General features: G+C 38.1%; 1 protein-coding gene across 1 annotated transcript; it reads left to right on the top strand.

Moving 5' to 3' along the window:
• LOC134215046 (glycine cleavage system H protein, mitochondrial) lies at positions 1-26,583 on the top strand. Its single transcript, XM_062694304.1, has 4 exons — positions 1-504; positions 25,891-25,970; positions 26,057-26,252; positions 26,313-26,583. The coding sequence occupies exons 1-4, from the start codon at positions 387-389 to the stop codon at positions 26,408-26,410; spliced, it is 492 nt and encodes a 163-aa protein (XP_062550288.1). The 5' UTR covers positions 1-386; the 3' UTR covers positions 26,411-26,583.

Genomic DNA, 26,583 nt, shown 5'->3' with positions numbered 1-26,583 from the left:
ACTTGCTTCCTTCGTGTTACCATAAAGTTGCCAATTAGTTTACTATTGATTCAAGTGACCTCTCTTATCACTTCGAGAAGCAGCAGGGTGCCAAACTGAACTCTTATTGTTTGTGTTTGCTTCAGTGGTTGTGCCCGGTGGGAAATAACACGACAATAACAGTGTGGAATGAAATAGCGAACGGTTCTCTACACAGCATTTTCCACTGTGACTAAAGTGCGCGGAGGTTCGTTCGCCGGCCTGATAAGCGAGATTTTCAACTCCCCGTAGTTGAGTTGTTGATTGTGAATACGTTCGTGGGTTCAGTAGAACAAGCATATTCATCGAGTTCAGTACACGTTTCTCTCGGGTTGAGAAGGATCCACCTCTGCATTTCAGTGCCCAAGATGGTGTTATGTCATATCCGTACGTCCCTGCGGTTCGGCCAGCTGGTGAACGTTGCCGTGAAGTCACATTACGGGTACCAGTGGCGGTTTCTCAGTACCAGTAGTTTACTACTGAAAGGTAATTGAAGTGGAATGCATTTATGTTAAGTGATAACAAAAGTTTTTGTAATGAATCTTCGTTCTGAAAATACCGAAAATACCTCCACGAAAGTCGATAAGAGCAAAGAGGATAAAAACAAAAACGAAAGATGTCGCAAGCTGATGCAACAAATAAGTGACGGTCACTGTGATAAAAGAAGATACAAAAATAATGTAGAGGCGGTTAAATTTAGTGTTGCGTGATTGAACCACGTGTTCGTAGCAGTAAAAACGCGCTTAGAACAAAAATCATACGTTCGGCCGAGTGATTGTTAGACTGGTTAAAAAATGACGGCCAATTTTTTGGTGATTTCGGAAGCGATATTTATAACACAATTACATTAACAAAAAAACGCATAAACAATACAAGAAATCATATTTAAAAAAAATGTTAACAATATTCAAAATTGCATTTATGAATGTTGGCATAATTATCTGATACGCGTTGGAAAAAAAAACAATGAGTTTATTTTACTCCCAACTGCTTGTTCACGCATAGCTTTCCACTGTTGCTATTGTTCATATTGAAGACATATTTTAGAGATATCATATTCGAAAATTTTATTTATTCGTAGCTCAATATTTTACCAATACATTTATAAATTGTAGTATTGACTCACATATGTAACTTTATTGATTCACCATTTTGAAACGCATCAAATTCGGTTTTTTGGTTTTTGAACCGCCATTTTGTTTCTATCCGCTTTTTAACAAGCAATACAGGAATTTTGGAGCCGTTGTTAGTGATGTTCTAGAAGATCTGTTAGGTATTTTTTCATTCTTGAATTTTATTTCATCATTTTGAACTTTGAAGCATCATCCGTATAGTTGACGAATTCAGAAGATAAAAAGAAAAAAGTGATGAAAAGAACCATTAAAAAACGTAAGGGGTCGTGCACTGATTACGTAAGATTGAATGTGGAGCGAAAAGGCCTACCATATTCTAACGCTCCATACACACAAATATGTATGAAATAATCTTACTAAGGGGGTGATTGGTTAAAAAATCTAGGAATTTACGTAATTAGTGTATCGCCCCTCCAAGTTTGAATGAAATGAAAAGCTAATGTTTTTCTTCTTTTTCTTCAATGGCTCTATATTCTTATTGAATCTTGCCTGCTGTTCATCTGAGTGTTCTACTAGCAATCCCACAGTGAATTTGAATGATCAGCACAATGGATACACTTATGCTCAGGGAGTCGAGAATGTTTTCCAGCTGAAAACATGCTAGACCGAGCCAAGAATTATTCTCGCCAGTTCCAGATTTATTTTGAAATACATGTCATTCCCTATTTTAGGTTTATTGATTACTTCATGCGTTCAGGGATGATTTTCCATGAGATGTGTGACGACCCATACAGAAATTAGAATTTTTATACAAAAATGTGTGATAGAGAGAGGACGGTGTTAAAATTGGCCGATTTCTCTCGTAACGTACGTTATAATTCTTCTCAACACCTATAATTTAGTTTCCTATTTTTCTCGCATTTCCATAAATTAGTTTTTAATTTTATAAAGGTATATCATGGCAAATTTTGATGATTATCATCATAATCTTCCTTCTTCTTTTTGCCCCTCTAATTCATCAATTTGTCTTTATGTTGCATTGCATCACACCAAGTGATAATTTTTCATACTGTTTGATTATGTAATGAGACAAGTAGAACAGACGTGACAGCTAGAACGTTTTCTTGTAACAACCTATTTTGAAAATTGTCCAGACTCCTTCCAGTACGTTAAAAGATATTTAAGTTACTAGATAAAGATTGTCGCTTCGGTTCCCTTTGTTCTGCTGTCCCGAACATGTTGGGTATGGATTGGGTATCGTATGGATTTTCCTTCTTTGACATTTAGCTCCCCTATCCTCGCCAGAAAAAGATGTTCCGGACAGCGACGACAGCGACAATCTTTATCTAGTAACTAAAATATCTTTTAGTACGTTCTACAACGAAAAAAAAAAGTGGAGCATAGTCAACAACTGGGTGGTGCGAATAGAATCGATTTGGTTGTCAAACTGAAGCCAAACTTTTCTATTGTGCCGGAGCCAAACATTGAAGATTGTGGTTATGTTCGTTTCAGATCCTATATTGAGAAGTATTGTTATTATTTGGGAAAAAAATAAAAATAAACTTAGATTGAGTTTTTTATTCTTTGTAACAAATATTTTCACATTATATTTCGAGTGGAAAATTAGTAGGAATGCAATTAAAAAGCACTCGTTACTAATTTTCACGAGAAACAACAGCTGATTGGAGCAGGAATGTATGTAAACCATCGTAAAGTCATGTAGAGTCTCGCGCATTTGTGCGCCCTCATGCAGCGTGGAAAGAGAAATTCGAAGAGCGGGAAATTTTTGACAGCCAAGCAACTGCAAAATAATTTTGCTTATGGAATTGATTTCAAAACATCCCTCTACTCGCTTGAGAGCAAAAAAGCGGCTCTATCCGCAGCACCCAGGTCAACAAAAGGCTTTATGTCGTCCTTGAAAGATTACAATGGGCTGGCCTGCGGTACAAAATCGTTGTGAAAATTGATATCAATAAGATATAAAGCGATTGTTTTTAGTAATTAATGAAAATACAAATGAAGGTATGTAAGATTTAGGCGACGCACTGAAATTATATAATGCCATATATGTAGAATATTTCAGAAATTCTTTTAATTTTCTCGTCAATCCCAACACAAATCGCCAGAACTGTATCATTTGAAGATGTACTCCTATAAATGGTTACTAGGGTGGGACAAAATCTCATTTCCGTTATGATTTTTTTGAAGCCTTTCGAATCATATGATGCCTGTACGAAATTTTAGCTCGACCGGAAAATCTATATTTTAGCGCCGACGATTTCAATTTTGCATAGGTTTTATTATGGGGAATTTCACTTTTACAAAGAAAAATTTCCCTAGTTGACCCTTTGGCCTCTAATCTTAAATCAATCAAACTTTACCCTGCAATCGTTACCACCAAACTTTTCTTCGAAGATCGCGAAGTGATCTTACACTCGTGAAAATTTTTATTTTGCCAAAACTGTTTGCTATCCCAATAAAGGTTCATTGCACTTTTTGTTCTCGTATCACTTCCAGCTGTTCGCCTGTTACTGTTTGCACGAGGCAATATGTTGTGTGATTAAGACACCGCAGTGGTACGCACTTGTGCACATTTGTTATGAAGTGTGTATAAATGCGAGTTCTTGCTTGAGGCCACTCATTCGTGACGTCAAAAGTTTGAAGCTAATCGGAGCTGAGCTGTAACTGGGGGAATTATTTTTTGTTTTTTCTAATGATTTCTGATATTTTTCAACATCAACAACTTAAACGAATCAATAACTTTTTAAAAGCTTTCCAGTATTAAGACTTCGAAAATATTCTTAAACATCTAATTTCAGAGAATAATTTAAATAATTAAACCTATTTTATTTATTATTAATTTAGTAGATTGAGAGTTCGACTGCATATATTAATCTATTTGCGAGGTTTCGGCTGAATATTTTTAGAACAGCTGTTTAAGATCTGTCCCAACGTTTCGGCAAGTTTTTGTAGCCTTCATCAGGGGAAAAATCATGAATGTGGTTCTACGTCTAATGTCTTTGCAAAGGATATTGTCTTTTTAAGTGTTGGTAGATAGTTCGTGTGGTTCATCATCTTCTTCTTCTTCTTCTTCTTACTGGCATTACATTCCCACACTGGGACAGAGCCGCCTCGCAGCTTAGTGTTCATTAAGCACTTCCACAGTTATTAACTGCGAGGTTTTTAAGCCAGGTTACCATTTTTGCATTCGTATATCATGAGGCTAACACGATGATACTTTTATGCCCAGGGAAGTCGAGACAATTTCCAATCAGAAAATTGCCTAGACCGAACTAACGAACTAACCCACCCTCAGCATGGTCTTGCTTTGTAGCCGCGCGTCTTACCGCAAGGCTAAGGAGGGCCCCTCCTGGTATGTAATATGTAATTGAAATTTTCATAATTTAAAAATGAACTTGTTTTGCACTTTTGTGGGTGGAGTGACTATTGTATAATTATTTTTGATGATCTTGGTTAAGTGATATGAAATTAAATGCAAATTCCCGCATGAGTCCAAACGATTATTAGAACGATTTATGTTCCACGTTTTATCATAATGATAATGGTATTGGGCTATAATCGTACTGTAATTTAATAACGTTTTGACCATAGTGGCTACAGATTTTGTAGACCGAACTGTATGAGCAAGTATGTTTACCGTAAGAAAAAACGATTTTCTTTATACATTTTTGGAGGAAAGATTTTATAAGTATTATATTTATTGTGGTTCGTAGACCGTAAACCTCATTGATTCAGGTTGAGGTAATTGTATTACCATAGATATGATTTGTAACGATATCAACTATGTCCAATGGACATTGTCCGTATTATATTTGTAACTGTACGAAGAACGGCAAATGATTATGCGGGTTATGGCTTAAATGCCATGATGATCTATTTTAAAATATAAAGTATTTTAAGTTCCTCAACAGAAATCGTCAAAATGAATCTGTGTGATCCTCAGAGCTCTTAATCTTATTCTATTTAAAGATTGCGCATGAGTTAAGTTATAAATTTGTCTCACAAAACCCGAATTGGGAATTTAATAAAAAATAAGATCATGGTAGGGTAAAACGAACACGTTCTTCTGAGGGTAATATGGACCACATAAATACATACATTTTTCATCAACAATAAATTTGGATAAGTTTGTATTGTTTACCGTGGAAAACACCATTTGAAATGGAAATCTAGGGGTATTTTTAAACCAATGGCTTTTCAAGTGATATTTTGTAGATAAAGATGCTTTCTCAGTAAAACCATGGTCAATTATCAATATATCAACATCAAAGAACGTATCAAGGAATGTCTAAAGATTAAAGTGCAATACAATCACAAGTATCTTTCCTAAAACCATATTTAGGGAACAATAAAAAAAAAGGTTATTTATAGCCCATAATTCTAGACGGTTCAAAACCATGCTTTCCATGAGGTTACATGTACATGATAACAAGCTAATTGATCTACGACTATAGTAATGATGGATCTTTAGCAGGCTTAAGAATATCAACTATTTCAATAAAACACCATTCTAGACGCAGATTGTTATGAAATAAAAATGAATTAGCCTTTCCCGTCAAAAAATTCTATTCACTCATTCGGTTCTTTTGATTTATTTAAGGTCAACTTTCCCAAAGAATCCATATTTTTAAACGCCGCTAACTGTAATCATTATTTTTTAAATTCAAAACACCTGTAATTTTTCCGAAAACAGTATGTTCATAGATTTATTTTTAGTGACATTTTCTAAAAAAATCATTATTTTCATGAGAATTTTAAAATTTAATAAGTAAATTATTAATTAATTAATTAATTTATAAATTTTAAAAATTAAAGTTCTCATAGCTTTTGCAGTGAATGCTACCTCATATATGCCCTATCCGATGCCACCTTTTAAAAAAATTGTGAACCAACTTTCTGAGATATAATTTTTGATCAAAATTGCACATAACTTTAATTTAATGCGCTAAAATGATGAGCTAGATAAATGGTGTCTTCGGCAAAGTTTCTCGAAATAAGGTTTTCTACAAGTTTGCTGAAGAATTCAACCACTAAAATCTTCATTAAAAAAATATTCCAGATTTTTATTTCATTGCATTGGGGTCCACCCTAATCAGCATTTTACCAAAAAAATATTCTTTCATTACAAACAACTTCTCTGAAGACACCGAATTGAAAACATTGAAATACCTAAGCATGTTATCCAGCTTTTTATTATGGCTCCCGATCAACTATTATAATTGAAATTTGACACTAGCTGTGTATAGGCTGTGTACACATTAAGATTTTATAGTACAATCATAGTTAGATTCATAGATGTCACGTCAAAACATATTTTCATTTTCAGATCTAACTCTTACTTTGCTGATGCATATTTATATGCTTTTAGACATTCAGGCGTGAATTTACACTATTTTTATTTTTTAGATGGACCCGGATCTTACGAACTTGAGTAGACCTTTAGTGCAAAAAGAGTTCAGTTATAAAGTCCGTACAAAAATTGGTATGTCTTACTATATGTGTATGAAAGCTTCATCGTACTTTTAGGGAATCCTCATTCACGTAAAACGATACGGAATCCGAATAACCATCTGAAGTAATCCTCAATTCGGTTTTTGTAAAACTTTAATCCATCCTATTTTCTTGGCACATCTTTTTCTGGCTCCAAAAATCCACTTCAGGTTTATGCATGAAATGCATGCCAATGTCTTTTGACTAGGTACTATTGATTCTACAATAGAACTCATTTTCAATTTTTTCTGCCTATCCTTCAGATTCAAATATTGATCAATACCGTTATCATGTTTTTTCTCTCCTGGAAAATAACTCGAACTCAACCAAAACGGATGATCACTCTTAACTTGAACGTTACTCAAGTGCTATTACTAGGAAATCTCGGGAATTCTAATTTTCTAATTTTCTACCATTGTCACCCGAATGTTTCGGAGTATCATTTGACTTTTCTGACCTTATTTGACTAGAGTTATTCTGTTTCTTGTAGAGTGGGCATAAAAACGAGAAAAAAAAATTATAATATTCAAGTAAGCAATCAGCATCTTATTCTCTTGAAATGATGGATCCGAGTGAAGTAATCACCCTTGGGAAATATATAAACCATAGATCCAAGTTAAATGACTGTGGGGCTAATGAACGCTCACTTAACTGAACAAATCCAAGCTGAAAAACTAGTAAAATGTATTTTATTAAAGGATTCCACAGATATAATTGAAAAGGTACGGCTGTTTGTTAGCCGTAAGACAGTGTGTTGCACTTAAAGAAAACCCAATTCCGAATAGCTTCATCATTTGATGTTTATGTCTTCATTTTCTGAGTAACGATTTCAATCCTTGTCCACACTCCTCCCTTTCGAATGTTGCAATGTCGAAAATTAATAGTCCCCATAGTTTCGTAAGACATGTAGTGTAGAGGTTTCGAAATACACAATTGGCGCTTTGATGTTGCATGAAGGAAAAGAAACAGAAAGATGATATGCTCGTTTGCTTCGTATGCGCGGGTTTTCTGAAATCCAAGCATTTTTCTTGAAAAAATCTGTTTAAGGTGACTCGGGGAAGCACTTCACACCGTATTATTTTTCCTGTCTTTTGTCTATTTGGTCGGGGTTCAGCCAAAGCACACCAAGCGCCAACGAAAAATTACCGATTTTTCTGCTCAAACTTTCGTTTATCAGTTTTAATTGATCGCAAATCGTATTGGATATCCCTCAACCCCATAACTGAGGATATCCCAGCCCTGTCGTCGTAAAATATGAGCTACTTAGTCGCCTATTTTTAAAGGGGGCGCTGGTACAACAAGGTGGTTATGAGGGCGCATATTTAAAAACTACGAATTTCAGTGAAACTTGGAACTGAAAGTTCGGTTCGTTGAATTACAAATCAAGTAAAACCGTTCACGTAAGGGCCTCGTGCCACAGCCCGATATGTGTAAAAACATGAACGTGAACCTTCTTACGAACGAGCGTGAGGTGATCCAAAGGTGGTGGCAGCACTACGAAGAGCACCTGAATGGCGATCAGGCAACGGCGGCGGTATGGTAATGAACCTGGGCACGCGCGCAGGACATACGACTTTCGGCTCCAAATCTTCAGGAAATCCAGGAGGAGATCGGCCGGCTGAAAACAACAAAGTCCCTGTAGTTGACCAACTACCAGGGAGCTGCTTAAACACGGTGGTGAGGCACTGACTACAGCGCTGCAGTGGGAGTTTGGGAGTATGAGGCTCTGCCGCAGGAGTGGATGGAAGGTGTCGTGTCTCCCATCTACAAAAGGGCGATAAGCTGGATTTAGTAACTACCGCGCAATCACATTGCTGAACGCCTCCTACAAGGTACTCTCCCAAATTTTATGCCGCCGACTAACACCAATTGCAAGAGAGTTCGTGGGGCAGTACCAGGCGGATTTATCGGTGAACGCTCTACCACAGATCAGGTATTCGCCGTACGTCAAGTCTTGCAGAAATGCCAAGAATACAACCTGCCCACTAGATCTGTTCAAATTTCAAAAGTTTCCTAAAATCGACCGGTCTACTGGTATTCACAACTCTTATGCTAAGATAGACTTCTGGTGAAAATTTCAGTTCAATTGGTTGAAATTTAGCTGCGCTTCAAATCGATTTAGTGTTTTTGGGATAATTTTTCTCCTAAAAAAATTATAACTCTAAATGCAAGAGTGAACTCAAAATTTTTGGCTGAGCCGCTGAACAAAATCATAAAGCTATTTTCAATTCATTATGTTATACACATTTTTCTGTTAACGCTTACTATATAATATAATTGTCTATATAATGTCGACATTCAGCAGGTTTTGTTTTGTCAGGGAGGTTTTTTATGACTGATTATGCTCAAATTTGGCTTAAACATTCTTTGCATATCAAAAAATAATGTGGCCAGTTTTTTCCCCTACGACTTCAGTGGCTTGTTAGAAATATCTAACAGAAAACAAAAAGTATCTTTAACTATTCTGTCCTATTTTTTTTACAAAAGTTATCCGACTCAATGTTTAAATAGAGTGTAAATGTAATCAGATATGTATCAGATCAGTATAACTTTGTCAAAAGGCAAAACGTGGCGATTCGTAGGGCCCTTGTTAAGTCTTTTTGAACGTCTTTTGTCCCTTCGAAACGCGCAGAGGGTTACGGCAAGGTGATGGTCTTTCGTGTCTGCTATTCAACATCGCTTTGGAGGGAGTAATACGAATGGCAGGGATTGACACGAGTGGTACGATTTTCACGAAGTTCGTCCAGTTATTTGGTTTCGCCGACGACATTGATATCATGGCACGTAACTCTGAGAGGATGGAGGAAGCCTACATCAGACTGAAAAGCGAAGCTAAACGAATTGGACTAGTCATCAACACGTCGAAGACGAAGTACGTGATAGGAAGAGGCTCCAGAGAGGTCAATGTAAACCACCCATCACGAGTTTCTATCGGTCTCTCGGTGATGAAATCGAGGTAGTTGAAGATTTCGTGTACTTGGGCTCACTAGTGACCCCGATAACGATACCAGAGAGGAATTCGGAGACGTATCATGGCAGGAAATCGTACGTACTTTGGACTCCGCAAAACGCTAAGATCGAATAGAGTTCGCCGCCGTACCAAACTGACTATCTACAAAACGTTAATTAGACCGGTAGTTCTCTACGAACACAAGACCTGGACAATGCTCGAAGAGGAGCAACGCGCACTGAAAGTTTTCGAAAGGAAAGATCTGCGTACCATCTATGGCGGGGTTCAGATAGCGGACGGTACGTGGAGGAGGCGAATGAACCACGACAACAGTAAAACCCTACCCCGATATGTGCGTCATCTGGATTTGGTTCTAAATGTAAACAACAGTGTTAATTAACTACTACCAAAAGATATTTTAGTTACACGATAAAGATTGTCGCTTCGGTGCCATTTGTTCTGCTGTCCCAAACATGTGTGGTACCAATCTGTCAAATCGTATGTATTTTTCCTTCATTGACGTTTAGCACCCTATCTTCGCCAGCAAAAGATGTTCCGAACAGCGACGACAGCGACAATCTTTATCTTGTAACTAAAATATCTTTTCTACCACATTTTTAAAGCATACATTTTTTTCGATATTTTATCAAACCAAACACTCAATCATGCAATATAGTTGTGGTATGCTTGAGATACCAGCTTGATTATAGCGACTAGGAAAAGAATTTATTTTCAGTATATTCATTTATTTAGTCTACATCTAAACAAATAATACTGTATCAACAATTTGACGCCACAATACACGGTTCGAGGCCGCAACTCTCCATCCACGAATACGCCCCACGCTCGCCAAGTCGTTTTGCACCTGGTCTGCCCATCTCGTTCGCTGCGCTCCACGCCGTCTCGTACCTGCCGGATCGGAGGCGAACACCATCTTTGCAGGGTTGCTGTCCGGCATTCTTGCAACGTGTCCTGCCCATCGTACCCTTCCAGCTTTAGCTACCTTCTGAATACTGGGTTCGCCGTAGAGCTGGGCGAGCTCGTGATTCATTCTTCGCCGCCACACACCGTCTTCTTGCACACCGCCAAAGATGGTCCTAAGCACCCGTCTGTCGAATACTCCGAGTGCTTGCAAGTCCTCCTCGAGCATTGTCCATGTTTTATGTCCGTAGAGGACAACAGGTCTTATTAACGTCTTGTACATGACACATTTGGTGCGGTGGCGAATCTTTTTTGATCGCAGTTTCTTCTGAACCCCGCAGTAGGAACCCGGCTCTCCGCATGACACCTTCTAGTACAATGTTGAACGACAGGCACGAAAGTCCATCACCTTGTCTTAGTCCCCGGCGCGATTCGAACGAACTGGAGTGTTCGCCCGAAATCTTCACACAGTTTTGCACACCATCCACCGTTGCTTTGATCAGTCTGGTAAGCTGTTCCCAGTCCCAGGGAAGCTGTTCTCGTCCATAATTTTTCATAGCTTTACGCGGTCTATACTGTCGTATGCCGCCTTTAAATCAACAAACAGATGGTGCGTTGGGACCTGGTATTCACGGCATTTTTATAGGATTTGCCGTACAGTAAAGATCTGGTCCGTTGTCGAGCAGCCGTCAACGAAGCCGGCTTGACTACTTCTCACGAACTCATTCACTAATGGTGACAGACGACGGAAGATGATCTGGGATAACACTTTGTAGGCGGCATTAAGGATGGTGATCGGTCGAAAGTTCTCATACTCCAGCTTGCCGCCTTTCTTGTAGATGGGGCATATAACCCCTTCCTTCCACTCCTCCGGTAGCTGTTCAGTTTCCCAGATTCTGACTATCAATTTGTGCAGGCAAGTGGCTAGCTTTTCCGGGCCCATCTTGATGAGCTCAGCTCCGATACCATCCTTACCAGCTGCTTTATTGGTCTTTAGCTGTTGGATGGCATCCTTAACTTCCCTCAAGGGGCTGGTTGGCTTCCATAGCCCGCTGAACTGACGTAGTCATCTCCTCCGCTGCCTTGACTTTCACTTTCACTTCATTCAAATGTTTCTCGTAGTGCTGCTTCCACCTTTCGATCACCACACGTTCGTCCGTCAAGATGCTCCCATCCTTATCCCTGCACATTTCGGCTCGCGGCACGAAGCCTTGGCGGGATGCGTTGAGCTTCTGATAGAACTTGCGTGTTTCTTGAGAACAGCACAGCTGTTCCATCTCCTCGCACTCCGCCTCTTCCAGGCGGCGTTTCTTCTTCTGAAAAAGACGGGTCTGCTGTCTCAGCTTCCGTCTATAACGTTCCACGTTCTGCCGGGTACCTTGCTGCAGCGCAACTAGCTAAATCCTAGTTGTTCTATAAATAAATAAATAAATAAATAAATAAATAATAAACAAGCCGTTCCCATTACCCACTTTACCCCACCTGGTCACTTTACCATCGTTACCCCTTCTCTCTGTGCAATATGTACAATGCTGCAGGAAATCAAGAAAAAAAATTCAAAACGACTTATCTGCTTTTGTAAACAAAGATTCAAACGACGATTTGACGAATCTGATGGCTCTCCCACGCAAACTAACACCATCAACAGGTAGCGGAAACCTTCACCTACCTATTGGTGGTGTTGGTTTGCGTGGGAGAGCTATCAGATTCGTCAAATCGTCGTTTGAATCTTTGTTTAAAAAAGCAGATAAGTCGTGTTGAAAATTTTGTCTTGAAGTTTTTAATGCTACCCAATGCTATTTTAATTTCAACAGCACTTCTCAGAGCTGTTTGTACCTATTATTGATCCCGTTACATGTGCCTCCGTTTTACGTTGGACCCATTTGCAAAAGTAAAATTCCGCCAAGCGGTGGTGATCCTGCAAGCAGAGTGTGCCGCATTTGACAGGTCTCCTTCTCCAAACACATTTTCATATGGGAATGACATATGAATTTTGTTCCAATTCTGACAGTATCGCCGCCACTCTTAATTAAATACACTCTGCCTGCAAGGACACCGTTCTGGAAAAAAAACCTTCAGAAGGTCTCGTTTCCACGTTGCTATACCTTGAGCATTAACAAAAAAGGATGGTAGAATCTTTGAATTATCCATTTCCTCTCAATAATTCTCCTCATATTGAATTGAGCAATCAGTTCGATTACTCATAATAAAATAAAGCAAAAGGGGTCTAGCTCTAGCCTAAGAGATTTGACTCATGCGACGAAGCAAATAATTTTGCCAATTGTGGTATCTGCGCTGTTGAGTTTTTAGCTTTTTTTTTGTGTAACCTTCGGGGCCCAAGGTTTCATTTCAGATTGCCAGGAAGGGTAACTGCTGTATTTTGCTGGTATCCTTTAATGATTGTCATTATTAATAGACGAATCAAACATGCACTATTCAATTCGTTTCAAAGTTTTTAAACCTGTTTCTGTGGAAACAAACTTTGGGCAATTTTCCTCCATCGTTACCTATTTTCCTTTTCAATGCAATGAGCAGCAACAAAATTTTGAAAGCTGTTCTTCAAATTCTTACTTGCAACAAATAAAAAAAAATCGTAATAGAGGTTGCTGACGTTTAATCATCTTTCTGTATCAAGCGCATGGGAAGAATAGGATTTGTTTTCATCGGGAAACGTTTCCCGGTGAAAACAAATCCTATTATTTCTATGCACTTGAAAGAGAAAGGTGATTAAACGTCAGCAACCCTTATTGGTGACTTCATTGCCAAACACCGTTCATGTAAAAATGTTCTAAGCAATTCCAACGTTCAATTGAATTTGAAGATTGTTCTGCGAGATATTCATTCATTTATTTAGCTTCTATATATTGCGCTTTTGGCAGTTTATAAGAGTTTTGCGAGATTTTTTTCTCACAGTGATCTTTTCTCACACTCAATACTCAAAAAATCTGATTTTCCGAGTATAATATTTGTGTGAGTGCTCAATCTGAAAACAAATAGACGTCAAATCATGGCGGGAATCGATTTAGTGTACACGCTTACATGTGACTAACGAGTAAGTGTGTGTGTGAAAAAGAAGCGGGCAAATCACAATCTACACATAACTCTTCAAATTGGTGAAATCGGCAATATCTAAACAGATATTATTTGTGCAGCTGAAAACCGAATTTTTGAACTCGCGAAAATCAATGTTTCTCCTATTAGTCGCAAGTTTTATTACTGCACATCTGGTGCGCTGTATAGCGCATCTGGTTGCAAACAATATGTACTACATGCGCAATGATGCGCTATAAGTTGAACGCGAATAAAATCAGTTTTCGCGAGATCGAAATGGATCAATCAAGGTATCTCATTTAGCACCCACCGCATCAAAACAACGGCGGCACTGTATACGCATAATTTCTATTCATGTGCTTTTGACAGAACATGTCTACGGTGGCACGATCTGTTCATTTCATAGCGGCGGTTTTTGCGGTCCATTCTAATTTCAATTGGAACCATAATAACAATGAATCAACAATTTGACACCACAATAGTAGCAATAGTGAAATGCAGGTGCTAGGAGATCCATTGTTGGTTAATTTACCATTCACATAATAATTTTATCTCATGAAATGCCCGTTATGTGTATACAAAACTATGTTGATTAACTTAAGCGTGCAAACTAACCACCCGCTCAGAGTCTTCGTGCGGTTCGTGTTGCCTTCCACGGCCGGTAAATAGAATGGAACAGTTCAAGTCTTGTCAACACGGTCGTCGGTCGGGCGTGCGGTTCGCGTTGTTTGTAACTATTTCGTGATAGTTTTGAAGAAAAACAGAAATAACAGTTACATCAGCTGAATATTGACTGTTTTTTCTTCTTTAGTAGTGTTGAATTGAATTTATCGCGCAAGTGACGGTAGTTGCGGTCGTGTGGTGGGCTTTTTTTTCAGTGAATTGGGGCTTATTGAATTTATATGTGCACTTCGTTTTGCTGCGGAGTGAAGAAATGAGAAGAAAGTGTTATTTAAATCCTAAATCAGGATTTCACAAAGTGAAAGTGAAAGAAGATTAGTAAGGCTAATTTTTATTTCAGTGGTTTAGCAGTATGGTGTGATTGTACCGTATGGTACCACATGTATTACTGCATGATGAAGACCTGTGCGCCACTGCGTCATGCCGCCGCCACAGCCGGTGATTTTCTCACGTCGCCGCCGCCGTCGAAAATTAATCGGCGAGCCGCCGCATGAATATTTTTCACCATGCCGATGGCTATTGAACGAGTTTACACCAGTAAGTTAACGAGTTTCGTACTGAACATATTCTCATATTCTTCTTCTTCATTGGTGTTGTCTTATGACAAGTAATTTAGTTTGGAAACTCGAAAATATTCTTTTTTTAAGGAACTCCATTTCAAAATACTTCAAATTTTAGTAATTCCGTCGAGAATATAGAAGCCCATCGAGAAATCCGCCCGAAGTTATTTCAAGAATTTATTTAAAAAAAATCTTATTCGAAACAGGAAATTCTTTTCGAATTTCTCCTAGAAATACTTCAATTCTTTCAGATTTTTTTCGGTAACTTTTCCATGATGTCCAATGGTAAATGAATCAGAAATTTCGTCAAAAATTCCCCGCTCGCGGAAAACCGAATATAAGGTATTTTATGAGACGTTTCGCGGCGGCCCGATTACATGTAATTTAATGTTTTGTTTTGGTATGATTCTGCGTGAACATCTCGTTATGTCCAAACACAAAATAATTTTTCTAACTTTTCATTTGTTTTTATAATGTTTTCTTCAGCATTTTATGCTAAGAATGCAATAGTATGAATAATCTAGCAACACATATTGGAAATGGTATGAAAAGCTTTGTTCTTAAGCTCTAGAAACCAAAAAGAAAAACTAGGTAGAATTGATGATCCGACCCATTGGAATGTTCAGCGTGAATTAACCAAAAAACGGGCTCCTACTATTTGTCAAAGTAGATAAGCACGAGAGAAACAGCTGCTTCGATCTGTCTCATAAAATGCCTTATAATTTACAGAGGAGTTTTCATGTGGATTCCAGAAGATTTTTAAGGAGTGTTAAGGAAATTTCCGAAGGTATTACTGACAATTTCGAAAACGATTTTCCAGGTGGATTCTTGGACGAATGTTTCGGAAACTAAGTGGAGGTATTTTCTGGAGAAATTCGCAATAGAATTTCCGTAAGCATTCCCAGAAAAAAAAATCTGGATAAATTTCCGGACGTGGAAATTCTATGTGACATTCAAAAGGAGTTTTGTGGAAATTCTCGAAGTGATTCATGAAGAGTACTTGGAGGAACTCCAATGAGAATTTCAGAAAAAAATCCCTGAGAAAAACTCTTCAGTGTTTTATTACTGATTAACCTTTAACAATAATAAATGGCATTATTGAAAGCAAGTTTTCAAAAACATTTCATTTTTATTTCATTCGTAATCTAAAAACATGTGTTTTAGTTTACATGTTGTACTTTATAAAATTTTAATTAAAAAAAAACAACCTGAGAATCGAACTTAGGTCTGCAAATTGTAAGACCTTTTCGTCAACGCTCAACTGTTTCCACTTTTTGAAACAAATATCGCTCAAAGTAACATGTTTTGAGTTTTGACAATACAAACATATGGTATCGAACTCATTGTGGTGTGTATACACTATTTCTTAGTTTTCATACCACGTGATATGACAAAAAAAGTTTGCTGTTGCATTTTGAAGCTGCCTTGAAGAACTACCTATGCGGTATGGTTTCGTATGTTTGCATCCTACCATGGTTTGAATCCAAAGAAAAAATCTATCACTTCAAGACAAAATTTTCAAAACGACTTATCTGCTTTTGTAAACAAAGATTCAAACGACAATTTGACGAATCTGATAGCTCTCCCACGGCACCAAATTCGTCGCTTCTTTTTGTCAACATGCGTGCTCACTGCTGAAAAAGATCACAAAAATAATAAACATTACTACTACTACTACATACTATGCTATAGCATTCCTCTCCTTTCCCAACTGACTATAAGGACTTGACCGGCGCCGTTATGACAATACAAGTTGCCAGAATCAGTGGTGTAGCCAGATAAATGGTCAGGGGGTGGGGTTTTTTGGTTTCTGAATTGCATTTGATGTAACGATTTCAATGTTTCATCTGTGTTACTGTTACTGGTAATAAATTCTATTCAGTTTTTATTCTGACAGACTTTGCGTCCCGCATCCCCAAATACAATGATTCATTGCGTTTTCTGGCAAGTGAAACATTGAGCGCAATGAATCATTTACCAATATATACACGAATGGCTAGACACAACCGATATAGTGCAATATTATCGCTGTTTTATTGGAATGCTTTACTTAAATGGATCATTTCCTTGGTCATTTAATATTTGTTGTTTTAAAACAACATTGTACATTTAAGGGTTAAAACAACCATTTAGAGCATGGCCGATGGGAATTCCATCAGTGTTGCGTTTGTTTACACGGTCTACATGCGTAACCAGAGGTCTATTAGCCCGTTTAAAATTTTGAACAAGCTATTCTTGTATTTTTAATAGAATGTATTTTTATCATGTGTTCAAAACTTTGCAAGAAATCTCTGAAGGAATCCTTTAAGATTTCAATCGTAAATGAAGATTTACCAGACTGTTTCAAGTATGGTACATATTCCTATGTGTGATAGATTTCCCCAGGAAATGAATGGGACAAGTATATATATTCAAATATGATACATAGTATTTTAAGGTCCACAAAAAACATGTATCATATTTGAAACTTATCGAAAGACCTTTGATTACGGGTGTACGCCTTAAGATCTCACTCCCGAAATTTTCTTGGATATCGCAGAACATATGCTGTGGTCATATTCTATAACAAGGACCGTAAAGAGATTGTACCACTTTTGAAACAAGTCGATAGAACTTTGATTATGCATGTTGACTTTAAACCTCACTCCATATATTTCTAGAATAGTGCAGGATATATGTAGTGATCCCATTTTATACTAAAATCCACAAAGAGCGTGTACCTCTTTTGAAACTTCGATTCTAGTCGATAGAACTTTGGTTACGCGTGTAGACCCGAGGTCTTTCTCCACAGATTTCTTGTAAAACTGAGACCTTACTCCAGAGATTTTTTGTTCAACTCTGAGGATACGAGTATATAAAAGTATAATATTGCAATTAAATTGGAGCGAGCTTAAAATCTGTTGAATTGACTCAAGTAACACATTTCTATCAAATCTGATTACAGTTACTTGATTGTGACCAAATTCAGACATATAGGTACACTCAGGATACTGGTCGTAAGACGATCATACTATTCTCTTTTGAAATTTTGCCACAAGACAATGTTTTGATTTTCATACGATTCACTAATGGAATGCATTTTATACGACAATCTTATGGAAAATTTTATGTTCGTTTAAAAAAAGTGTAACCTGGTTTCGAACCGTGGACGTCGTGATTAGGAGGCGTGAGATCACACCACACGCCCACCAACGCTTTAGGGAAACGTCTTGTTGGATGCACAATAAAAAAGATTGATTTGACCGAAATATGATCCTAATATTTTCATAGTTCAATTCTTATGAAACATTCTCATAAGTTTGGTCGTATGAAATACTTACGACCAGTATACTCAGTGTATAAGTTGCGACACCTGACTTGGAACATATGGACTTAACCACGAGCGTCTTCTTTTTTCACGATTCTTCTTCTTTTCGCTCGAAAAAATGATATCCGCTGCGGGCCGATGAACATTTGAGTGAATTCGGAGCTTTTAGTTCACCGGATGTTCACGTTGATGTTCATTTTTTGTAAACTTTGCCCTCAGATGAGGTTTTCTTCTTACTGAAAATCGACGCGTGACGCCATCGTGGTTTAGTCCATGTGCTACTCGAGGAATTCTGTTTTACTTCCGAAACATACAATCTATCGCAACACTGCCACCATATTAGCTGCAGATAAAAATGGAACACAAGATTGTCTCTATTCTATGCATATGAAAACAAAGAAATATCGCTATTCTCTTTTGTTGCTTGTTTTTTTGCATTTTCAGCTACAATTAAACTACTTGACACATCCACACATATCACGAACAACAAAGGAAAGGCTACAAAAACACACTCTCATATTCCTTTCGTGTGGTTTCAGTCAGAAGAGGCTTAATTCAATAACAAAAACATTTCAAACAGTAACCATAGAGGAGTGCATAGCGTCAACGCATCTCTCTGACGGTTTTGTTCATGCTCTAGGTTCGAATCCTGGTGACAGCCATGGGAGGGGGAAGGGGGTGGGGCATTTTAAAGAGACTGTAAAGGTGTTCGGCCGTACGGCACACTATTTTTTGTACACACATACACGCTCACATCCACACATATAGCCTAAAGAGACTAATAGAAATTTTTGGATTTGGGCAAAGCTTCTTAGTTGTCGACCAAGTGTGACTAAGAAGGACGGCAGGGCTGTATGACCCAAGTATCCCAAAATAAACTATTTTTTCATGTGGTGTGAAAATGGTATTTTAGGGGAACAAATCAATACTTCCAATACGAAACTGGGACCAGTCTGGGTGCTGGTATAGCGAATCCGCACCTGCGAGAGCACAAAATGTTGGCTTTGAGGGGAGTTGATAGTAACCAACAGTGCATCATTGGAACCCATGAGGGCGGCAGCAGTGCGAATCCGCACCTGCGGGAGCGCAAAATGTTGGCTTTGGGGGGGTTGATAGTAACCAACAGTGCATCATTGGAACCCATGAGGGCGGCAGCAGTGCGAATCCGCACCTGTGGGAGCATTTTAAAGAGACTGTAAAGGTGTTCGGCCGTACGGCACACTATTTTTTGTACACACATACACGCTCACATCCACACATATAGCCTAAAGAGACTAATAGAAATTTTTGGATTTGGGCAAAGCTTCTTAGTTGTCGACCAAGTGTGACTAAGAAGGACGGCAGGGCTGGGATATCCTACTGCAAATCTCGCTTAGCTTTTCAAAAGGACCTAAGTAACATTTTTTTCATGAATTAAATTGAATAGCGCAATCAATAGAACAACATGAAAGCTATTGATTGCAGTATTCAAATTAATTCATGAAAAAATGTTACTTAGGTCCTTTTGAAAAGTTAAGCGAGAAATGTATGCTTAAATTGATATGAAACAATTTCCGTTGTCCTTGAACGAACAGAATATCACAAGTCAGTCGAAAAGCCGCTTGGTGTGGTTTGGCTGAACCCCGACCATTTCTAGCATTAGCACCTCGTAACTTTGGCGTATTTCGGTTTTCAGTTGTTTGATGTATCAGTAAATGTATCAGCATGTAGATTGCGAGTAAGCACGCGCCGCTGATACTTTTTCAAAATCATAGGGTGGGTGTACCAATTGTCGCCATACATAAGAACAACTGTTTTAAAAAAATAAATAAATAAAAGGCATGTGGGTGGACTTTATATATCAAGCGAAAGGTTTTACTTCCTGCTCCTTAGAACAGCTGTGAAAACCACAATACGATTTGTTATAGTATAGTTATAGTATTTGTTATAGTTGATTAATCCATAGCAGGAACGCATGCACCAGTTGTGGCACTATTTTTAATTTTGGTTCCTTATTTGGCAAATCCCATTGTTTTCTTATGGGATTGGCCAAATAGGGACCACTAGTGCAACAACTGGTGTAAAGGACGTCAAAAATAAAAAATAAAAACAATTTTTACAATTATGCTTTGCTTGTTCTGGAGGTGATCAAAGGTTTTATTGTATCATATGCATAACCTTTGTCGATATAAACTTGGTTTGCGGTGATTTGATCGGCCATTTGGCATATAAAGCACTAGTGCGACAACTGGAGTTATAGCCACGACTGGTACATCTTGCCCATTTGTTGTAGAAAAAATCAATCATTCAATGATGAAAATGATGACGATTTGATGATTGTTCGTGCTTCCCGTATCCCCTTAAGTGATTTTGTAATCGCAATTTTTTAGCAGTGGTTCTGATATATAATTAGTTTTTTCAAGCGGAAAATAAGTTTTACGCGGTTTATAAACAATTTCAAGAAAAAATAAACAAATAATTGGTTGCCGAAATCGAACCTAAGGGGCCGTTCACAAATTACGTAACGCTCTAGGAGGAGCGTGAAGGTCGGACCGAGCATTACGATCCATACACAAAAATTAAATTTTCCATACAAAAGGTGTTTCGAGGGAGAGGATGGAGATCCAAAATCATCAAATAGGGGAACAGACGGCTTTGGCAGGTTTTGTTCTATTATTGGCAGGGGGGTTTTTGTCGACCGAATTTTATGAAATTTGGCCACAATATTCTTTGATATGCAAAGAATGTTTAGGCCAAATTTGAGCATAATCAATCATAAAAAACCCCCCTGCCAATAATAGAACAAAACCTGCCAAAGCCGTCATTACCCTTATAACGTAATTTCTGAAAAGAAACCCTATCCTTAAAATAAGTGAGCTAAGATTGAATGTGATAATAGAATATATTTTTTTTTGTCTTTATTAAGGAGACTTTCAGCCCGAGGCTGGCTCGTCTCCGGGGTAATAGAATATATAATAATAATGAAAAGATCTCAAACTTATCCTCTCTGTACAAACTTACGGTATGTAGCATGGTTTAGGGTCATTTGGCCGAATGCCGTTTGGCCGAATAGTTGAAATACGTTTCCTTATTAAGTGTGTGAAGTGAATAGTGTGAAGTAAAAAGGGTTTGTAGTGGGAAGCAAGAAATGAGATAGCGAGTAGTAAGCAATACGAAGCAAGATTATCTCTGTATGAAGAATAAACAAAGAAGAAGGAAGGAGGAAGAAGAAAGTGGGAAGAATCAAGAAAGAAGAAGGAAAAGAGAAGAAGGGAGAAAGAATAATGAAGAAGGAAGAAGTAATAAGGAAGACAGAGAAGGGAGAATGATGGCTTCTTCAAATAATACCCAAGTAACCACCAAGCATTAATTAATGCATGTAATAAATCACAGATCAGCATGTTAAATGCTAACTGCATTAGATCAGTTTTACCGATGTAAAGATGCATTTATTCATCGCTTGTCAAGCAACGATACACTAGTTCAGCGTTACGAATGCAGAAATGCATTACTTATGTTTTATTTCAACATGTCAAAGTAATGAAGCATTATTTCAATCGTAAAAGGGCCTTTTTCCACTTTAAGTCAACTTTAATGGCTGTATCATTTGCAAGCATATATAGCTCAATGGTTACTTGGATAACCACTCGGGACGATGGTTGTGTACTGAATGTCTTTATTGAATGTTTACATTACGAAATTTTGTTAATTCTACAAAGTTTTCTTAAGTCTACTTAACTGAAAAGAATTGGTGGGTGTTGCAAACGTTTCTTAGAATATGGATAAAGGCGAAAGCAGAAATGCAATAGCAAAATAATGAGCGAGCGAACGAGAAACTGCATCCAGGCGTACGATAAAAATGCACTTGACTACAGTGAAGTAAATTGATGCCTGCGCAAGAAATATTGGTTTGAGTTCAAGCACTTTTGTGGGAACCATGTGGTATGGTGCCGAAGGAGTCGAATTACGCTAGGTTACAGCGTTCGGTGTGGGAATTATATTAGGTGTTGTTCTAGTTGCCGGGTGACTATATAAATGTGACTATGTGACTAAATATGACATGGGTTATCGTTCTGTGTTATGCCAGAAAATGTGTAAGCAATAAATTAGTTCAAGTGGCTAAGAGGTTTGCTGACAAATGGGAATGCTTGGTTTTTGGACTATGTGCTTGATTTGTAAAAGAAAAGAAGGAAGAGGGAAAAGGAAGAAGAAAGAAGAAGGAAGGAGAAAGAAGGAAGAAGGAAAAAGGAAGAAGAAAGAAGGAAGAAGGAAGAAAGAAGGAGGAAGAAGGAAGAAAGAAGGAGGAAGAAGGAAGAATGAAGAAGTAAGAAGGAAGAAGAGAGAAGGACGAAGGATGAACGTAGAAGAAAGAATCAAGAAGGAAGAACGAAGAAGGAAGGTAGGAAAAAGAAGGAAGAAGGAAGATTGAAGAAGGAAAAAGGAAAAAGGAAGAAAAAAGATGAAAGAAGAAGGAAGAAGAACTAAGGAATAAGTAAGAAGGACGAAGAAAGGAGAACGAATTAAGAAGTTCTCTGTTCACTTTTCTCTTTTAACTTTTCGCTTCTCACATCCTACTTCTCATTACTCACGATTCACTACTTGAAATCTGAGGCCAATTTTTTTTAACTTTTTGGCCAATCGGCATACGGCCAAATGGCCTGACACCATGCAGAGACGTTTTTCGCAAGCTGTTACGATAAAGAACAGATTCAGGGTGCTATACGTTATTATAAATTACTTTAAAAAGCTTCAATAATTGCGGGGGCACCGGTTCTGATGATTTACATAGCTGTGCGAAAAGGATATAAGCGAGAACGAAGCGTTTTAGCATGGTTTGTGGTAGGTGGGTTCTTCCAAACTGTTTTTTTTTTTTCAATTTGTAGGCAAGTTCAAGAAGCTTGATATTATTCGCACATGTTTTTGCCCCTCGTTTATCGTTGCATGGTTAAAATGATTATCACACTTTTGTGTTCCATTCACATGAAACTAGCTTCTTTTAGAACAACACTTAGATGGGCGAGAGTTACACAGTCACAAAAATGGCTCGTGTGATGTTAGTGAAGATCGGATCTCAAAATTATCAACAGCATTTCATTCGTCATAAAACTAGGAATCTGTACATATGATTATATAATAAAAACCCAGATTAATCCACCTAGCGGCGACGATGCCTTTCTCGTGCATCGTAAAATGTACTGAAAAAATCACATAGGAAAGGTCAAAAAAGCACTTTAGGGGGATAGATCGCATATTTTCTATCATTTTGCATGTTTTTGCATTAATTACTATGCATTCCCACCATTCTTGAAAAAAAAATTTTTTTTCGATTTTGAATTTTTTTTTTCCAAGGGAAAAAAACAATGATTTTTCAATAATTCCGAAACGCAATGTCCGATCGGGCCAATTTTCAATAGCAAACAATGGGACCGCATTCCCGTCGAATGCGACTTGTTGCGACTAAATCGGGTAATGCTAAGTTCCAAAAAGTGTATCTACAAAACTTTGAACACATACACACACACACGCACACACATATATACACACATCACAAACATCACCCCAATTCGTCGAGCTGAGTTGTTTGGTATATAACACTATGGATTTCTGAGCCTTCTATCAAAAGTTTGGTTTTGGAGTGAAATTATAGCCTTTACGTATACTTAGTATACGAGAAAGGCAAAAAGGACCGTTAACACGACCGTACGAGGCATTTTGTGGCTGTGTAACTTTTGCTCATCTAAGTGTTGTTCTAAAAGAGGCTCCTTTGTGTGAATGGAACACACAATTCGTGTTAATCATTTTAAGCGTGTGTTCGTTATATATTGAGAGCGATTTCTGCAAACCCTGTAAGCCACATTATTCGTTTATGCTACAGATGTTATTCAAATAACAGGCATGAAACGCCGAATATTTTTTACAGCTCTGTCGACCTGAAGTCTATTTTCGATTTGCATTGATAAGCCCTCGTCTCGGATTGTTTAGACGGAAAATTATTTATTAATACCGAAGGAGAGGGCTTCCAAAGAGAATTCTCCCATTGTTACCATGGACCTTTCGTAAAAACAAAAATCCAGAGAAAGAGATAAGAAGAGAGTCGTTGCTATTGCAGTCTCTGTCTCGTAGTACAAACATAGAAACTGAGCAAATTTTCCATGGAAGTTATAGAGAGGGCAGTTACGTTACATCGTTCCCAGACACTTGGTAGCTAAGAAGTAGCGTGCTGCGTGAACAACACACAGGTGGTGCAGAGTGATCCCCGTACCACCTTTGTACCGTTGCCCGTGACCAAGCGCCCAAGATTGGTCGACATTATGATTCGTACTTATCGTGAGCAATTCTGTCGCTCGACGTGTTTCGCACACTTCTATCGACCCATAAATAATGGCAGCGATAACCTTGCAGTAGTTAAAGCCTGACCGCAAGTTCACACGAATAATCTTTTCGGCTCAAGGGGATTTATGAGTCTACAACACTTTGGAGCTTACCATTACATCCACCAGTTGAACTCATTATCATCATTGTCACCGGCACTGTATGGAAGCCACGAGGATCGTTTCCGTTTGTTGGGTGATCTACGTCGTGACGGATGTAGTGTGTTGTGCTGTGCGACTGAATGAGTTGAAAAGCATCACATCAGGGTGTAGTGAAGGAATTTCCTACTCGAGATTAACATTAACATTCGTTCATTAGGAGAAACCTAAAATTTTACTTGAGTATATATAATTGTTACTTGAGAATAGTCTAAATAAATTTGGATCCTCGATTTCCTTACAAAATAGTCTCTATCATAGGGGATCAAAATATTAATTCCTCATCCATTCGAATGTAGTTCAGATTTTTTCTTAAAGGTAAAACTCAGTTTTGCCTTTGTCGTACAACAAAGTTATACCGAAAGGCTATAGAATTACTGTAATGCGGTCCCATTGTTTGCTATTGAAAATTGGCCAGTTCGGACATTGCATATCGGAATTATTGAAAAATCATTGCCTTTGAAAAAAAATCCTGTGTACACCTAGTGCTGGTATTGCTGTTTGCATTGAAATTTTTTGTTTCGTCGTTGAAGACAATGGCATTTGTCTCCAGTGACTGCTTCCCCGATTTATACATGTTTTTCACTCATACATGAATAATACTGTCAAAACTTGCATTTGACAATGTAAAATTCAGCTAAAAGCTCTATTTTTTACATTGGTGCACTCACACAACCAATCGACATTAATTATCAAAAATCAGGGTTACCAACTTTGTAACTTTCCCCTTGTCGCCAAGTCTTGCGCTGAGTGCTCGGCGCGGAAACCCAAAGGTGGGAATAAAATTTTGGGATTTATGCGCAATATCTCTCGTTATTTATGTGCCGTTTCCCAATGCTGTTCTGTTGTTATACCGACTATAGCGACTTGTTATAGCGACTATTGTCTACAGCACTTTACGCTCAAATACTCTAAAAGCTTTCCGATCATCCCTTTCAAGTTTCACGGTCGTATAAGGCCACCGGAAGAATCAAGATGATTTAAACTCTATAATATCATACTTAAGTAATTTGGCTCCGCCAAGTGCCACACGTGACTGAGCCTGCCAAATAAACGAGCTGGTTTAAAAATACTTTAAAATTAAATTACCTTTTTCATTAATATAAATGCAGGCATTCGGAATACGAGATGAACAGTGGATTACACATGTATTGTACATATTTAGAACTTAAGTAATCTCTAGCCGAGGATCACGTGGTTTCTGAATGGCCCCATGTGAATTGTTGACATAGGCAAATTATTATAAACATTCCATGTTTGATAAGCAAATGTAATAAAATTTATTTTCTTTCTGCGCTTTCGCTTTCAGAGAGGTTATACACTGATAAACACGAATGGGTCTCGGTCGAGGGCGAGGTCGGCACGGTTGGCATTTCGCACTTTGCTCAGGTAAGCGCGCGCAATCTTTATGCGCCCTTGTTTATGGATGCTGATGCGTTCGTTGTGCACATTCTTTCTTTGTTTCGATCGCGCAGGATGCTCTCGGTGAAGTGGTGTTCGCGCAACTACCGGACCCTGGAACGAAGCTATCACGGAAGGACGAGTGCGGTGCGCTGGAGAGTGTGAAAGCGGCTAGTGAAGTCTACTCCCCGGTGTCCGGAGTGGTCACAGCGAAGAATACCGCAGTCGAGGAAACGCCCGGTTTGGTGAATACGTCGTGCTATGAAGATGGTTCGTTCCAAACTCTGGTAGATGTGGTTCAAAAATTACCTTCTCTAATCTTTATTTCAGGTTGGCTATTCAAGCTAAAGCTAACGAAGACGGAAGAATTGTCGAAGTTGATGAACGAGCAGCAGTATACGGAGTTTCTCAAGACTGATGGGCACTAGGTTCGTCAGTTCCTATTTGATGCCCACAATCTGAGGTCAAAGATCGTATGTTGATATTGAGCAGCTAATCTTTCGTTGCCATAATCTATGAATATTAGTTACTAGTTGCTACGTCTGATAAGTCCTATGTTGATCGAATGTTTGTAATTTATATAATAAAAATATCTAAAATA

Source organism: Armigeres subalbatus, chromosome 2 (assembly GCF_024139115.2).
Source record: "Armigeres subalbatus isolate Guangzhou_Male chromosome 2, GZ_Asu_2, whole genome shotgun sequence".
Taxonomy (NCBI): domain Eukaryota; kingdom Metazoa; phylum Arthropoda; class Insecta; order Diptera; family Culicidae; genus Armigeres; species Armigeres subalbatus.
Note: the sequence above shows the minus strand (reverse complement) of the source record. Positions and strands in the feature narration are given on the sequence as shown.